The sequence below is a fragment of the Labrus mixtus genome, chromosome 12 (assembly GCF_963584025.1).
Source record: "Labrus mixtus chromosome 12, fLabMix1.1, whole genome shotgun sequence".
Lineage (NCBI taxonomy): Eukaryota > Metazoa > Chordata > Actinopteri > Labriformes > Labridae > Labrus > Labrus mixtus.
Genome location: NC_083623.1, coordinates 2,653,100 through 2,670,239, shown reverse-complemented (window position 1 = coordinate 2,670,239; position 17,140 = coordinate 2,653,100). Strand labels below are relative to the sequence as shown.

The following is a 17,140-nucleotide window of genomic DNA, read 5'->3' as shown; positions in this document are numbered from 1 at the left end:
ACATTAAACTTTCAAACTAAAACTATCAAACTGAGGACATTTTCTCCAATTTAATTTTAGTTTGTTTTGTAAACATTCGACACATTTTCAGTTAGTTGCCGTTTTATTGGTAAAGTTTCATTTTGATTTTAATTTCAGTTAACAATCATGTATGTTTTTACAGTAGTATTTATAGTTTGTGTACTTTGTTAGTTTTTGGTAAGTCTTCATATTTTTGTAATTTTCCCCCGTTATTTATTTAGTCATGTTTCGTTAGTTGTCTTTATTTTGTAAGTTTTACATATTTCTAGTTTTTTCGTACATTTTATTTTGTTAGTTTTCGTTATTTCGTACGTTTTATTTTGTTAGTTTTCGTTATTTTGTACGTTTTATTTTGTTAGTTTTTGTTATTTCGTACGTTTTATTTTGTTAGTTTTCGTTATTTTGTTAGTTTTTTGTATTTCTCGTTATTTCGAACGTTTTATTTTGTTAGTTTCCATCAGCTTTTTCGTCGTTGCTGTCGGAATGTTTTTCGGTCATTTTGTTTCTGTTGATCTTGATTCTGTTTTCTAATGCCATCAACACACCGCACACTTTAAAAAAGAAAACAAATGTAAGACTTTTTAACACCGACACAAACAAAAATCTATTTTTGCACGGCGTTGATGTGACAGCTTAGCTTCCCTGTTGTCCAAAGTTTAGAGTTTTTATATTTTACATATCCTGCAAGTTGCCTCACAATCATCAATTAATCGTTAACTATTCGCTGTGTCTAAATGTCTCCATCTTCTCCGCCTTTGTACGCGACCGGCTGCTGCAACTGCTTCTGTAAATGCTGTGAAACGTTACGTTAGCAAGAAAACTCTCCAAAAAAAACAATAAATGAACAACGCTAACTAGCCGGTGTAGGAGTATTCAGACATGCAGTGCCATTTAAAATTCAAGACCTGTCTCTAGTAAAAACAAGACTTTTAAAAACATTTGAGGACCTTAAATTCTCTAAGTTAAATCTTTTTAAGGATCCCAGGAAGCTTTTTAATCTTGTTGGCGTCGTTGCTTTGTAACGTGAGTTTAGAGAAATGCTCAATAAATAAAGATTATTGTGATCATTGTTCCTCTCAGGAAACAGCTGTCTGGATTGACTCGTCCGCTTCTATTAGAAGAACGAACAAAAAAGAGGATTTGACCTAAAAACCACGGAGACGAATTAACCCAACATGAGCCGGCTTCACCCTCGAGTGAAACCAAATAAAAAGAAATAAAAACATTGACTATTTCATTTTCTGTTACGGCCACAGAAGAGATTGTTGTAATGATAAAAATGAAGCTTGTGGATGTAGGCGGATGGTTGGAGGAGCGGAGAGAGGCAGACTGATGAGAGAAGCCGGAGCGCCCACATTTGCATTTTTTGTTCAGAAAATGAAATAAGCATTCAGCCGGCGGCATTGTGGACACCTCAAGTACCCTGGTTCCATCGCTGCAGGCCCTTCACAAAGACACACTTAAAAAAAAAAAAGGAAAAAAAAGAAAAAAAAAGGAGAGGAGCTAACGGCTTCTTCCAGATTTTCTGTTGCCAAGGCGATGACCAGCTGCGAGCCGCAGACTTGTTTGTTTATCGGGGCCGGCGGGGCTGAGTGGCTCGGCTCAGGGAGGGTGAAGGGTGCCACACACACAAAATAGTATCCAGAGACTCACGTTTACAAACCTGGGAGAGAGTCTGTGTTTTTAAAAAAAAAAAAAGGATTTGGGGCGAGAGTGATGTAAAATAAGTTTAGTTTTTAATCGCTCATTTATCTTCCTTCAGCTGCGATCCTCTCGCTCTCGACCTCCGCTGCACGGGTTCCTGCGGTGCCTGAATTCTGTCGATATTCGGGTTCTCATGGGGGTCCGGTTTCTGTTGGGGTCCTCGTGCGGGTCCGGTTTCTGTTGGGGTTCTCATGCGAGTCTGGTTTCTGTTGGTCCTCGTGCGGGTCCGGTTTCTGTTGGGGTCCTCGTGCGGGTCCGGTTTCTGTTGGGGTCCTCGTGCGAGTCCGGTTTCTGTTGGTTCTCATGTGGGTCCGGTTTCTGTTGGGGTTCTCATGTGGGTCCGGTTTCTGTTGGGGTTCTCACGTGGGTCCGGTTTCTGTTGGGGTTCTCACGTGGGTCCGGTTTCTGTTGGGGTTCTCACGTGGGTCCGGTTTCTGTTGGTTCTCATGTGAGTCTGGTTTCTGTTGGTTCTCATGTGGGTCTTGTTTCTGTTGGGGGGTCCTCGTGCAGGTCCGGTTTCTGTTGGGGGTCCTCGTGCGGGTCCGGTTTCTGTTGGGGGTCCTCGTGCGGGTCCGGTTTCTGTTGGGGTCCTCGTATGTGAGTCCGGTTTCTGTTGGGGTTCTCACGTGGGTCCAGTTTCTGTTGGGGTTCTCACGTGGGTCCGGTTTCTGTTGGGGTTCTCACGTGGGTCTGGTTTCTGTTGGGGTTCTCATGTGGGTCTGGTTTCTGTTGGGGTTCTCACGTGGGTCTGGTTTCTGTTGGGGTTCTCACGTGGGTCTGGTTTCTGTTGGGGTTCTCATGTGGGTCTGGTTTCTGTTGGGGTTCTCACGTGGGTCTGGTTTCTGTTGGGGTTCTCACGTGGGTCCGGTTTCTGTTGGGGTTCTCATGTGGGTCTGGTTTCTGTTGGGGTTCTCATGTGGGTCTGGTTTCTGTTGGGGTTCTCACGTGGGTCTGGTTTCTGTTGGGGTTCTCACGTGGGTCTGGTTTCTGTTGGGGTTCTCGTGGGTCTGGTTTCTGTTGGGGTTCTCATGTGGGTCTGGTTTCTGTTGGGTTTTTTTTTTGGTTATGATTGCTTCTGCATGAGTCAAAGCACTTGGGAAACCCCTGTTTTTTTTCAAGGGCTAATCAAATAAAGTTTTTATTATGAAGTTTAAGCCAACAGTGGATTAGGATAGGCTTGGTTATTTCTAGAGCACTTTAAGGTTAAACAACAGAGCACTAAAAACGTTTAAAGATATGAGACAATTAAATAAAGTTAGCCCAACAACGACTGATTCTAACGTCCTTTAAAATGTTGAACGCTAACAACGCTCCTGTTGGTCCTAAAGTCTCCTTCAAATGATTTATTTTTGCCATTTTGTGCCTTTGTTTAGAGACAGGACAGTGGAGAGAGTCAGAAATCAGAGAGAGAGGGGAGTGACATGGGGGAAAGAAGCCACAGGTCAGTTTCGAACTCGGGCCGCCCCCTTGGAGGACTACAGCCTCCGTATATGGGACGCTAACACGCTAACCACTGCGCCACCATCGCCCCAAAGTCTCCTACAAAATAAAATCTCAAAGACATTTTTAAGGTGACTGGTCAGCTGCTCTTATTTGTTTAAAGCTTCATGTTTGCCCTCAGCGTTGATACTGTGATTAAGAACTAGTAACTATTAACTTTGTGGCAGCTAATTATTTTAGCAATCAAAAGGATTCACCTCTAATGTTCAACCTGCTTGTCTTTTAATTTGCTGCTTTTTAAAAGAGGTTTTCGTCTGTTTTTAGAAATCCTCCTGACCTGGTTGTTCACACATGTACCTCACAGCGGGGGACTTTCCCTGTCAGACAGGAGGGGGGCATTCAGCTGAACATTCTGTAACGGTTTAATGTTAGTGTCCCAGTCTGTGAATTACGACGTTTCTGAAACCCGAGAGAGCACGGCACAGCGGGAGCTCCACATTCATAGTCGGCAACATTATTATTGAAGGTGAAACGCCACAGGAAGCGTAAATATTGCACCTTGAATCAGCCGCCTGAAAAGGACTCTGACGCTAACACGGCTGCTTGAGCCTTTAAATGACCTAAAAACAAAGTCTACGCTTCTACTGTCCTCTAATTCTCTTTTTAAACGATTCAGCCGCTTTAACAAAGAGCTTTTAAGTATTTTCTTCCTCAGTTTGACATTTTATTCCCATGCTTAGCGTCCACACGTTCCCCGCTTTTTGTGTGTTTCATATTTCTCCCCGTTTTCCAAGAGCACAAAATACTTGAATTTGTTTCATCTTTAACCACATTGAGCAGCCAGTCAACAGTCATCCCCCTTTTTTTCCACTATTACCCTCTTTATTTTAAAAAAACTGACCCCCCCACTACGCTAAAAACACATTCAAGTTAAAAATAAAGATGACAAACTAAAAAAAAAAAACTAAAAATGTCGATCTTTACACATTTCTTTCTCTGATATCAAGGAGTCCGAGACATTTGGACAATAATGAAAGAATGAAGGAGGGAATAAAAAGCTGAAATTATCCGGTTTGAGCCGATGACTTAAAAGGGAAAGTCTGGCAGGAAACATCCGAGCCAGTTTCTGCTGCTGACCGCTGCAAAAAGACACAATTAGGAGCCAGCAGGCAGACTGCTGTCGGGACTTTATCTTTTGGTTTTTGTCATTCAGTTTTCATGTTTGATTATCTCCTCCGCCAACAAACTTTAAGTGGACCACCCAGCCGGGCTCCAATTATAACTCCACAACACTCGGGTCTTCTTTTTCCCCTCGTCGCTGGTGATGCCTCAAAAGGAGAGAATTACAAGTGGACACCTGTCAATCTCCTTAATTAACAATGATCTGAAAGTGTATAGACCTCCACATAAGCCAACAAAGGATTACGCTTTAAATCCTTAAAACACGCCTGCGTCCGCTGTATTAACGCCCGGGATTACAACCGCGCTAAACAACTAAACGTCTCTCTCCGCCCCCTCTTTTCAATTAGCTCAGCGACTATTTGACTCGGGCTCCCGTCCAGCCGGCTCAGGGCTGAGCGCAGACGCGGGGGACAGTAACTTTTTCTGTTTCGGCCGGACAAAGACGCCAGACGGAAACACAAAAAAACGTCATCTGTCCCCGCCGCTTAAAAAAAACCCACAAAACTGATTAAAACCTCTGAATGAGTCGGGCTGTCATGACACCAGAATTTACACTTCAATATGATTCTAGTGAAAAAATCTAACTATGGGGCGCTGGAGGCACAGTGGTTAGTGCGTGCGCCCCATGTATGGAGGCTGTAGTCCTCAAAGCGGGCGGCCTGGGTTTGAATCCGGCCTGTGGCCCACTCTCTGTCTCCCTGATTTTCCAGCTCTATCCACTGTCCTCACAAAAAAGCCCAAACATTTTATTTATTTTTTTAAATCAAACGATATCCAAACATGTTTCGACACCACGGCAACAGAAATAGAAATCCAACGTAACTAACATTGGGCAAGAGTGAGCCTGCAGTTTTTTGAGAGATTCATCCCTCGCCAATGCAAACTTTATGAAATGTATGTTTTTTAAAATCTCCTGACACACCAAGCAGACGGTAAAGAACTAGTGGTGACCAAAGATGCCTGTGGCGCCGCCTCACCAATTGGCCCAAAAAGTTGCACTTGAACACACCACAAAGACTACAGCAGACGGTCAACCACCGCATACGTTCTACTCATGCACGAGAGGAAATAACTTTCCATGCCAGCAGGCGGCTTTTCTCATGAGGAGTTGGTGTTGGGTCCTGAGGGTTGACTCGTTGAGACCCTCTGCTGAACGTAACGTATCAAACATTCTGAGAACCTTTAGTATATTTTTGTGGATCATCTGGACGTTTGTTTGACCCTCAAATTCCAGTAAATACAAAAGCAAAATGAAACTTCTTCAATGCATCTGTGTTTGGTTTCATTGCAGCTGTGCAAGATTTGAGTCTCAAACATCATCAACATTTAATGAATTAAGAACTCCAATCAAAGAATTTGCCAAAAAAACAACAAAGAATACGTTAATATGGGTCTTTTGAGGCTAACATTCAAAATCAGATTGAGTTTTAAAAAAAAAAACCAACCCAATTAATCAAAGAAATGTGCAATGCATTTAACTATGTTCCACTCAAACTCTTTATATCAAACACAGCTATTCACGCTGCAAACCTCGAGCCTCTTTCTTTCAAATTATTCCGTCCTTGGACTCATTCACTCGGGGAACAGAAAATTCACAGCGATATTAAACGGTATCAAACACAGGATTATGAGTTCACTCAAAGACGATTATGAAGACTACGGAGGCATTTGTTCAGCCCTCTAAATACCTTCCGACTTACTACAATAAAGGCTTGTGTTTAAGTGTCTCATGCATCGTTTCAGAGCTGGATCTGTGAGGCTGCACGTCTCCGGTAGGGGTTGAAAGTGTCATCAATAAGCATAAAAACACACAGAGGCTTCAGTGAATGGATGACATGGAAGAAGAAACGACAACCGCACAGTTTGTTCAGAAGTTTAAAGAAGCTCTGAGGTAAATGGGATGTTCTATAAGACTTTTTTTTTGACATCAGAGAAAAGTTTGATAAGAAGACAGAGAGTAGAAAACTATTCTCTCCAAGGCCACGTGTGTTTGGCGACTCTTTGTGGGTTGTAGTTGCGGTCGGTTTTAGCAGCTTTTGTTATCCTCGAGTGGCCGTGGAGTTTGGAGTCTTATCAAGCCGCTGGACAAATCTGTTACTTTTGCTGCCCTGTTTAAAAATGTGGTGTCAAGACGATAATGGCCACCAGCAGAGACTCCCCCGGCTGGTTGTTAAACACCAGCGGGGCCCCGGCTGCGGCGCACAAAGAGTCGCAACGCGGTTCAGAGGCAGCGTGTTGACACATCACCGCAGGAGGTAGCGGCGTCGTCAAAGGGGGAAGTTAACTTTGGTTTCAACCCTCTTCAGAGCGCATCACACAGCCCAATCAAACCCCCCCCCCCCCACCCTCCCCTGCATGCTTTTATCAGAGGGGGCCACTGTGTCCAGCGGAGCCACTCGACAGTCTCATTACCGGCTCAGGTCTCCCACAACGCTAATCAGCAACCCCCCCCCTCCACAAAAGCCCAGAGGAGCAAAGCCTGCAGTGATTACTGGCCGAGGAGAGCGTTGGCTCAGAGAAAAGTGTTATCTGGACAAAGGCGAGCTGCGGCCTCCTGCTGCAGGATCAGGCCTACTTCATCGGGTAATCACATTCCTAAAGACGGTAATAATTTGTCTGCACGTTCAGTTTCATCAGCGTTCAGGAAAATCAGGACACTCAGTGAGCCATTTGAGTTATTAAGCTCCCTGTCACTGACGCCTCTATTTCAGCTGCAACAGAGAAGACCCATCAGCGACAGGATGGACTCTTTCTGTAAAGATTTTTAAAAGAACGTTCTTATTCCAGAACGATTTACAGCACGCAGGTCAAAAGAGCCGTTGTTAAATCTTCTTGTCTTAGTGTTTTAACACCGCCAAAATATCCAAATCAATACTGAATCAAACCTCCCTGTATACGTTGTACTGCTCCTTCATACTTCATGTGTGGAGGTATGGGGGAACACATACAAAACATCCAATTTTCATCCTGCAAAAAAGAGCTATACGAATTATAAATAATACCACTTACTGAGAACCAACAAATCCATTATTCATTAAACTAAGAACACTAAAAATGTCAAGATTCTATTCAAATTATGTACAAAGCTAAATTATCAGGAATTGCCTCATGGTATATCCAGGAGTTGTTCCAACCGAGAGACAGCAAACATAAGTTGAGAGGAACCTGTATATTCAAGAAACCACCAATCAGAACTAATGCAAAACTATATTTAAACTAAAAAAAAACTCTTCAGGAATAAAATATTGAATAGATATGAGCTGGAGGAGTGATTTTCTGTTTGGTTATTTCTTGTCTGATGGTCTTGGTTAATCTGTTCCCATTATTTTGTTGTCATTTTGTCTAAAAACTGAATTTGTTTAGGCCAACACGTGCACAGAAAACCTGAACGTTTTTGGGGGGTGAGCTGTGTGTCTGAAAACAAACGGCGGAATTAAACACCTCAATTTTACTTCTTTACTTTTTGCTGCCAGCCCCCCCCCCCCCCCCCCGAGGTAAAGATTCAACAGGAAGTCGGGGAAACAGGAAATATTCATTGAGGGAGAGCGAGCAGGTGAGGGTGATGATGTTTATATCACGACGACTGGTACAATCTTTGTGCATGTGATGCTGTGAAGCTGCTTCATATTCTTTTCTGCTCGACAGCATGTTCTCTTCTTTTGTTTATACGAGGAATACGTCCAATACCATGACATGTTGATATAAAGACAAACAAGCTTCATTACAGTCAGATGCTGTTGCTTTGTTCTCCCTATCCGCCGACTTCTTTCTACGTCATGTCCTGCCTCCTGAGATCCCCGTCTCCACATCTGAACCTGACAGCCCCCTGCACGCCGTCAGCTGGATGTTAAATACACCATAAGATATTAAATGAATTATTTGCTGTGAACTCCTGTTTCCCCTTGCATAAAACACGACATCTGGTGCTTTTATTTTGAACGCGGACAAACTGTAGCGTGGGGCTTTTTTATTAAAATTTTACCTCTCAACGGCTCGTCAATTTACATCTCGCGGTGAGCTGAAAAAAAAGTTTTTCTCCGGTGTTGCTGACAAGTTTAAAGCTCAACATTTCAATCAAGGCTGTGGATATTATTAAAGCGCCATTTACTCCCGTTTGTAAGACAAGCGAGCGTCAGCGCCGTGTAGAGCGCCCTCCTTCCTCGTTACTCGTCCGTATATGCGAGCGACAGAGAGGAGAATAGAAACTGAGCGTTGGGGTAAAAACGGCGCACCCCGTCGCTCTCGGGCAGTAAGGACTCTCCGATAGAATCAAGCTCACATCACATGCCGTTAGGACAGGCTGTCACTTCCTGTTGTGTCATGTCCCGTTGTATTGTGTAGGTGCTTTTGGAGAAGCACACCGCATCTTAATATAGGTTAAGGAGTCGTTTTAATGTGATGCTTTTACCGATTAAGTTGTAGATAATTTGATATACAAAGAGCTGTAAGAGGACGCTCTGCTTCCCTGCTAAAAACTGTCTCATCCAGGGAAAACCCTTTCAGCATTACCCATCATCCCTTGAGGAAGAAATTGAAGGTTTGGACCTGATTTCATCAAACTGCTTCTCTCTGTAATAAACCTGATCGGATAAAAACCGTCCTGTTTCTGTGGAATCAAACAAGCTGCAGAATTAAAGACCCTCTGTACAAGTCACAATTTCCCCAATAAAGATGGAAGCGATAGAGGGAGTGGAAAAAAAGAGAAAGCGACTGTCCTGGAACGCTAATTGCCAAATCTAACATTGAGGACGAGCAGCAGAGGCCAGGGGAGGTGGCGCCGCGATCCAGAGGAGCCAAAAACCCCCATTTGCATCAAGTGCCACCAGAATAGCAGCGACTCCCCCGCACGCCATCAGTGGGCAGATGAGATTGTTCATCTACTTGCAAATTGGCACATCAAAGTCAAACTGGAGGAGAGCTGGCAGAGGACCGCGGGGCCGAGGCCCGGGGCGAGCACGCGGCGTGATTAGGAGCCGGGGAAAAGAGATTCTGCCTCCATATGTGACGAGCCCTTCAACCAACCCTCGCATGATGAACCAAACGCAGATATTTAATTATTTGATCTAAATTATGCGTTTTGTCAGAGAGGGACGGTGCAGCAGCGGAGGATACAAAGTGTTCGGCTTATCAGAGATAAACCATAACTGTTAAAAAAAGAATCGTCTAAATACCTTCACATGAACGAGCAGCTTCTGGTTCGGGGCTGGCTGCAAAAGCCGAAGACTCCCCAGTTTACAGCCTGTACAGGGTGGATTTTTTAAACTGATGCATCTTTTTTTTTACATTAAGGCTAAGAGTGATGCATAAATTAGCTAAATAATGGGCGCGCCTCAGCTGCACCTCTTTCGTCGGATGTAGAATGCCCAAAAGTTAGCATGAGTCAGCGTTTTCTAATGTGACCACTGGCATCATTGGGCTTTTCAGAAACCAACAGGTGACCTCACTGAGACCACGTCCATGTTTTATACAGTCTATAGTTTATGCAAGTCGTGACAACGCCGATATCTGCTAGGGCTGGTTAAAAAAATAAAATAAAATCGATTCCCCGTTGTAATGACAACCCTCTCCACTAGGGGGCACTGTGGGTGCTGTGAATTCAGGTGAGGCACTATTTGCCACTTTTGATCATACTGTACTTTCATGTTTTATTCTTTGGTATTAAAGAATAATGCAATGTAAAATACATGTTTGAGTCAGTTTGTTTTAAACAAATACAAACATAATTATTTAACAAATACAAGAAGGTACTGTGAGTAGTTATCTCGGTATTTCTCTCACCTATGTTGAATCGATATCGAATGGAATTGTGAGGTTGTGGACAATACCCAGCTCTAATATCTACCACAAACAGGTTGCAGTTGAATCAGGTTTGTGTGTGTGTGTGTGTGTGTGTGTGTGTGTCTTACGTTGGTAAGACTGGTGTCCACCATGCTGACGGTAGCCTCCTTGTTGGTAGCTGTTCGGTGGCGGGGCGCTGCTGTACTGTCCTCCGCCATGTTGGTTTCTGTTCATACTGTGACTGAAGGGAGAGAAGAAGAAGTTAATCGATCAAACTTTATTTGTAAAGCAAAAACCGCTTCACATAAAATCGATAACGAACAATAAAAAATTCAGATTCTGATAAGACCCTGCTCACGCCACAGTCGGTTCACACGGTAACAAAGATGTCATGAAAGAAGAACTCGATGAAAAAAGGTCGAAGGAACGCTGTCATGAATTCTTTATTTGATAGGACAGTGGATAGAGTAGAAAACCAGAGAGAGAGAGAGGGAGAGAGTAAGAGAGAGAGAGCTAGAGGGAGAGCGAGAGAAAGAGAGCAAGAGAGAGAGAGAGCGAGCGAGCGAGAGAGAGCGAGCGAGAGCAAGAGAGAGAGAGAGCAAGAGCGTTGGGGATGTCATGCAGGAAACGAGCCACAGGTCGGATTTGAACCCGGGTCGCCCGCTTGGAGGACGTGAGCCTCCGTACATGGGGCGCGAACTAACCGCTCGGTCATCCCCGCCCCACACCGCTATTATGAATTCTTAATGAGGAAACACGAGGAGGTAAGATTAAAATGTTAAAACTCAAGACGGGAAATAAGAAAGTAATAATAAGGAGGAAATAAAGACGATGATGAAACACTGAAAGAGAATCCATAAAAATAAAAAAGAATAAGGTCAGTAAAACTTTTACAAATATTGACATCGTGGGGGCGCCGGTGTCCTGGTGGTTCGAGCCCGCCGCCCCATGTAGGGAGGCTGTAGTCCACCACATGGGCGTCCCCGGGTTCAGACTCGTTTCCTGCATGCTTTCCCCCCACTCTATGTCGCCCCAATTTCTGACTCAATCCACTGCCCTGCCTCTAAAACAAAAAATGAACCTTAAAAAATTTAAATAAACACTGACATGGCGCTCTGCCCTCAGGTCTCCAGGTAAAGCGTTCCTCACATGGAGGTCGTAGTGATAACCAGATGTTACGGTATGCTTTTAACCACCTAAAGCTTTATATACCAACGCAAACGTCTTCAAATCGGCTCTCAGCCAATGACTGCAGAGACTTTAAAATCAGCCTGATGTGTGCTCTCTCTCTCTCTCTGGTCGTGCAAGAGTCTCATGCACCAATCGTGGTTACCTCAGGATGGATGGGAAATAAACTTAACTGGAGATTTAATGTGCTGATAATGAATGACAATGCTCGTTTTTCTGCAGGAGCCTCCATCGTGTCATAGATGCACACACACACGTCGTCTCCACAGAGGAGGAAATGATTTGAAACATTAAAAAAAAAAAAGGGATCCTTCTCTTAACTGTTGTCTCTGTTTTTTTGAGGCTCACCCGCCTCGGAGCACCTGCCTGTTTGGCCCCGTCGAGGCACATAACTGCCTGAATTACTGAATTAACGACTCGGTTCAGACAGAAAAAAGGGGGGGGGGGGGGAACAAACAAAATTGGACTACATAGCGTTTCTTCAAATCCGTGCATAATTAATTCCCAAACACGCCACAGTCGGACCGAGCCAGATGTTCAATTATTCACATTTCCTTAATGATAATATCAACGTGTGGAGGAGAGAGCTTAGATCATAATCAAGCATGGCTGGTTAATGGTGATGTTAGCGGAGGAGGGGAGGGAGGAGGAGGGAGGAGGGGACAAACAAACATTTAAACACATTTTCCATTTTAAAATACTGTAATCCTCTCAGAAATCTGGATACTGAGTCACTCTGCAGAATCAGCACGCATTGTTTATCACCCTCTGCTGTAACATGATATCGCCACGTGTCTATGAAGCAGGTGTGATGGTTAAGATCTGTTTATTTAACCGTGTAAAAACAGCAGAAGAGCCGCGGCACAGGGCGGGTTACACAATGATTGGTGCATTTCAAAAGCTGCTGACCTGAGTCGTATTAGAAACAGCACAGCTTCCATTTCATCCCATAAACAAACCCTGATAAATATGAGGAAAGTTACCCCAGAGCGCGGAATCCGGACTGGTCCAGGTGAGCCTGCTGCCTGTTCGAGTTGAAGCCCAGTTGGGGTCTCCACGGCCCCCTGTTCCCCCTCTCCCAGTCCCCTGGCTTCAGGACCTTATTGGGCATCCTGGGGAAAAAAGAAGGTAATTTGCATAATTCACAGAGACAATAGAAACCCCTCTAAGAAGTCTGATGCATCACAATCAAACACACTTTTTATAAAAACTCTGAAATTAAAAATCCACATAAAAATGTAATAATTCTGTTTCACTTCTCTGATTGACGGCTTTGCTCCCTCTCTTCTACACTTCACTCTCTAACCGTTTCCACATCTGCACACCTGAAAATATCTAGATCATTTCAGGATACTCTCCTGACCTGGCTGTTCACACATGCTGATTATATCCTGCTGCGTTCTCACATCAGCTCACTCTGACTTGCTGCGGAAAAGAAAATACGAGGAGGCCGGCAGGAGAAACTCTGGGTGAAGAAAAATTTGGCTTTTTTTTTTTTTTACGTTCACACATGCAGCTCCTCCGGGAAATATCAGGAGTTTTCTTCAAGTATGAAAGCCCGACATGGGATGCTCGAGTGTTTCACATCTTAAAGTCTAAAATTAGATCTTTTAGTAAAAAAGTTACCAAAAGGATTTAACTCAATACAAAGTTTAAAATGCTGGGAACCCTAATTCTTATGAACTGTACTTCAAAAACTAACTGGAGCACCAAATGTTCAATCCTCCTCTGCTGAAAGTAGTCCCAGAATAAAGCTCTGTTTACTCTCTAACACAGTCTGAAGCTGTTAAAGATCTTACTCGACTGGAAACTTTCAAACTATGTCATTATATAGACATATATTCAATCTTAACATCTCCTATATGAACAAACTGGTTTGAATGGGAGAGCCTCAGACGAGGCCGTGAGGTCAGAAAATGTTGATTTGATCACTTTGTTGAAACATAAGAAACACAAAGAATCACATGGCGAGTCTTTAATAATGAAGAGTGTGAAAATGAAAATAATTTCACACTTGGGGGGGGGGGGGGGGTGACGTTATCAGAGAAGCATTCCTGACATAAATAAAAGTTGAAGAAAGAAAACAAGCCTCACTTGGCTCCGGGGAGGAGGACCGCCTTGAACACAAAGTCATCTGCAAACTGAGGATCCTTGAACCTCACTCTGCAAAAGAGAAAAGAGAAATCACTTTCAATTAAAAGCACAAAGCAGCATCCATTAGCTTATGTGTTTTTTATTATTGAAAAGGGAAATGTATCTCCTCTTCAGCGGAGAGATTCTGAGTTTGTGGAGTTCCATGTGGAGTATTATTATCCTGTGATTAAGTGTTGTCATTTTCTTCTCCACCTGCCAGGTTCTACTTCACTCCGTCGTTCTGTTTAACAGGAATGTCTTTTCACCCTCGGAGAACGGCAGCACGCTCGTTTTCCTTCTAATGACAGGTGGGTGTACTGATACACACCGACACAACGATGGAGGACAAGCGGCTGAGGATCTGCGCTGAAAACGTCTGCGAGGAAGGATAACAGTGAATCACAGCGACCCACAAAATGTAGAAGAGCGGTCTGATGTCTGGTTGTGTATTTTCATTTTAAGCCCTCCTCTGTTATTCTGAGCTCCATATGAAGGTTTGTTGTGTTTATTTCTGAGATTACATTGTGCTCCAAATTGCAGGTTTGACTCATACAGGGGGCGGGGAGGGGCACAAATAGCCTCAAACACATCCCCATGTAATACAACATCTACACTGCAAACTACAGCAGAAGAAATGGCCACCGTTCAACCAACAACCGTTGTCTTTCCAGAAACGTCATTTTAGCTAATTGTTGGGATATTCATAGACGAAGGAGATCATCATTTCCCCTACATTTGGGATGACGAGACATCCTGCCACTCCAAAAGAAAGGCACAAAAACACCTTATTAATGAAATGTACAGAAGTGAAATGCACTTGTGTATTTCAGCAGAACAAGAAGGTCTTTTAAGTGCGTCCTGTTCAGCACATTGAGATAGAAAATGGCGGTAATGGTTTGCAACTTGTGATTTGGTTGGCAGCCTTCATCCAGCATGTGAGACGCAGCGAAAAAGAACTCCTGGGAAAACGTGTTGTCTGAGTCTCGGGATAAGAGGAATCTAAGAAAACCTCTAATTTCCACAGTCTGTGTGCACATTGTAATGTTGTTCGCTCCCACTCTACAGTCAACAGCACTCGCCGCGGAGTCTATTTTTGAACGAGACAAAGAACCATATTTCTGTATTAAGACATAAATGTAGAAGACAAATGTTTCTTACCCGATGGCGCTGCACTGTGAAATGTCCCGCAGCATCGGGATGGGTGACGCCACAGCCCTGAAGGATTAACGTCAAAAACAGGAGGAATAAATAAAAAGCTCTCGTCAGCAGGTTGTAGTGAGGAGAATTAAGATCATTGGAAATGAGGTCAGAGTGTAAGAGAGTGAGAATAAAGCGGCCGTTTCCTTACTTATCTGGTAGAATAGGGTCGTCATCAAGATTTAATGTACCTTGGATTCCATGGCACAGCTCTGCAGGGATCTCAGTGCCCTGAAGGAGGGAGAGGTGGAGATAATGTATATGTGACACAACTCTACCTTAATCTTCTTCATGTCCTGGGGTTAAAACTTAACTGAAGTCAAATTAACGTTAAAGGAGCAGTATGTAACTCTGACCCCTAGTGTTTAAAATGGGTACTGCAGTCTAAATTCTAAACATTGTAGAGAGCTGTCTTTTAAGTTGTGTTAATCAAGATGAATTAATTCAGTGGATTTTAACGCATTATCAATGACACGACACCTGCACAGCTACACAAACACATCTGCAGCAGAATGACTCGGCAGAAAATGCGGATCTTTAATTTTAATGTGAGTTTGATGCAGTGAACCACAGAAGAAGAAGACTATTATTACAGACACGTGTTGACGCAGCAGCTGACTGTGTGCAGAGAGGGGGGAGCGTCTCATCTGCATGATGCATCAAACCACAGCTAAGATAAACTGAAGATACACATCAACTCAGAGTGTACTGGGAAATTTTCTTTTACCTCATGAGATTCAGTGCGGTAGAGCTCGTGGATGAAGTCGAAGAGAGGGTGAGCCTTCCCGAGGAAGAACAGGTCGCTTCCCAGACTGTTTCTTTTTTCTGCAACAGAGAGAAGACAGCAGCTGTGATCACGGGTCAGACTGGAGATTACTACATGATCGCACACCAACAGCAACAAAGAGGCTGCGTCTGCTTTTCATATTTCAAATCTAAGTGGTTCATCAGATCACCAGCTCGGATTGGTTTAAGGAGCAGCGATAAAAATAAAAAGGAATGAATGAAGACGCTTTTTTACATCACTACAAATCAGGTGATCGCACAACCAAAACTATCTCGTGAAGTAGGTGCTTAGGACACAAAAGAAGAAAAGAAAAAGCCCTGCACACTCTTCAGTGTTTCCACAGGATTTCATTAGACAATGGTGGGGGGACATCGAACCCTCTAGGGGGGTCCAGGGGCATGTACCCCGGGAGAAAAATTTGTACATTGTAAAGTTAGATGCATCAATTTTGTGCAAAATGAAGAGGTTAAATGTATGAAAAACTTTGTTATCTTCTAACAATTTTGTGCTCTTGTAGTGCACAAATTGTCAAAACATAAAATCCAATGCCCATGGAAGTTAAATGGCTTATTCTTGCTCAGCATCAGAAATTTGTCAGGAAAAACAAAAATCACACCGTTTCGGTTCCTCTGAATCAAGTCAAAAGGCTTCCTCATGATGCATCACATCCTCCATTTTCTTCACTATACTCATCCCTACAACTCCAATAATAACAACACACAAGCGGTGAGATAAACCTGACCTCTCTTTATGTTTAGAAAATGGTTTTAGTGATCTGAGCTCAACAGACGGTGACAATAAAAGCTGCAGCATTTCAGTTACTCTCCATGAGGAACATCAACATAACTAAAAAGGATAAAGAAATCTTAGCTGTGATCTTCAGCTCGATGATCTCTGATGATGTGAAACACATAATATACTTATATAATTCATCATGTGTGTGTCTGTGTTTATCTGTGTGTTGGCTTCAGCTACAGAGCGTGTTGTGTGAGTCGTTTAAAGACTATACCTTCAGTTTTTAGATCAAACACATCGCTCTGTATCGGAGTTTGTTTTGCTGAGTTTACAGCTGCAGTGTACAGCAGGCTGTAACGGTACACACTTTACGTTTCTGGTTGTCCACGGTAACCACCAGCTGACACGTGCATGATAGATACACACGGTGAGGTGGAATGGGGAAACGTCAAGGCAGCGTTTGAAGCAAAGTCATCATGCATAATGAAATATCAACATGTTTTAGCATGAAAGTCTGCAAAAACTCTTGATAAAAATGTTCTAAAAGGCTGAATTTAGTTCTAATTCTTACAGTGGATCTTACAGGGATCACGTGTAGCTGAAGCGTGGAGGCAGATTCCAGATAATGGATCCGCTAAGACCCGTTTCACAACAAGTTCAAACTGACAATTAGAAATCTTAAAACTATGAACATTATAAGTCATCACAGGAAGACGCATCCTGCTCTAGACGGTATGGAAACATTATCTGAGAGATGGATTGTGCATTACTCACTTTCCTCAGATGTGAGGTCGGGGTAGACGTCAGCCAGAGCCGCCCACAGCCGGCGTTCATCCACGAAGGGCAACAAGGCCACACCTTTAAAAAAAAACAAAAAACGTGTCAGTGTAGTTCTTAGAAAGGTGAGTTCATGATTTAAAGTTTCTGATGCAAAACTGCTGGAACATAACAGCTTAAATATGTCCTCCTGCTTTT

At 43.3% G+C, this 17,140-nt stretch overlaps 1 protein-coding gene across 5 annotated transcripts in view; it reads right to left on the bottom strand.

Annotated features, from left to right (window-relative positions):
* Positions 1–17,140, bottom strand: part of xrn2 (5'-3' exoribonuclease 2) — a 173,916-nt gene that overhangs the window by 139,803 nt on the left and 16,973 nt on the right. For all 5 annotated transcript variants that reach the window (XM_061051489.1, XM_061051491.1, XM_061051490.1 and 2 more), the window contains exons 22-28: positions 16,940–17,023; positions 15,371–15,468; positions 14,795–14,874; positions 14,605–14,661; positions 13,408–13,476; positions 12,297–12,425; positions 10,254–10,366 (exon numbers count right to left, since the gene is read on the bottom strand). In XM_061051489.1, coding sequence (XP_060907472.1) covers positions 10,254–10,366; positions 12,297–12,425; positions 13,408–13,476; positions 14,605–14,661; positions 14,795–14,874; positions 15,371–15,468; positions 16,940–17,023 — 630 coding nt within the window. The remainder of the gene's footprint in view (positions 1–10,253; positions 10,367–12,296; positions 12,426–13,407; positions 13,477–14,604; positions 14,662–14,794; positions 14,875–15,370; positions 15,469–16,939; positions 17,024–17,140) is intronic.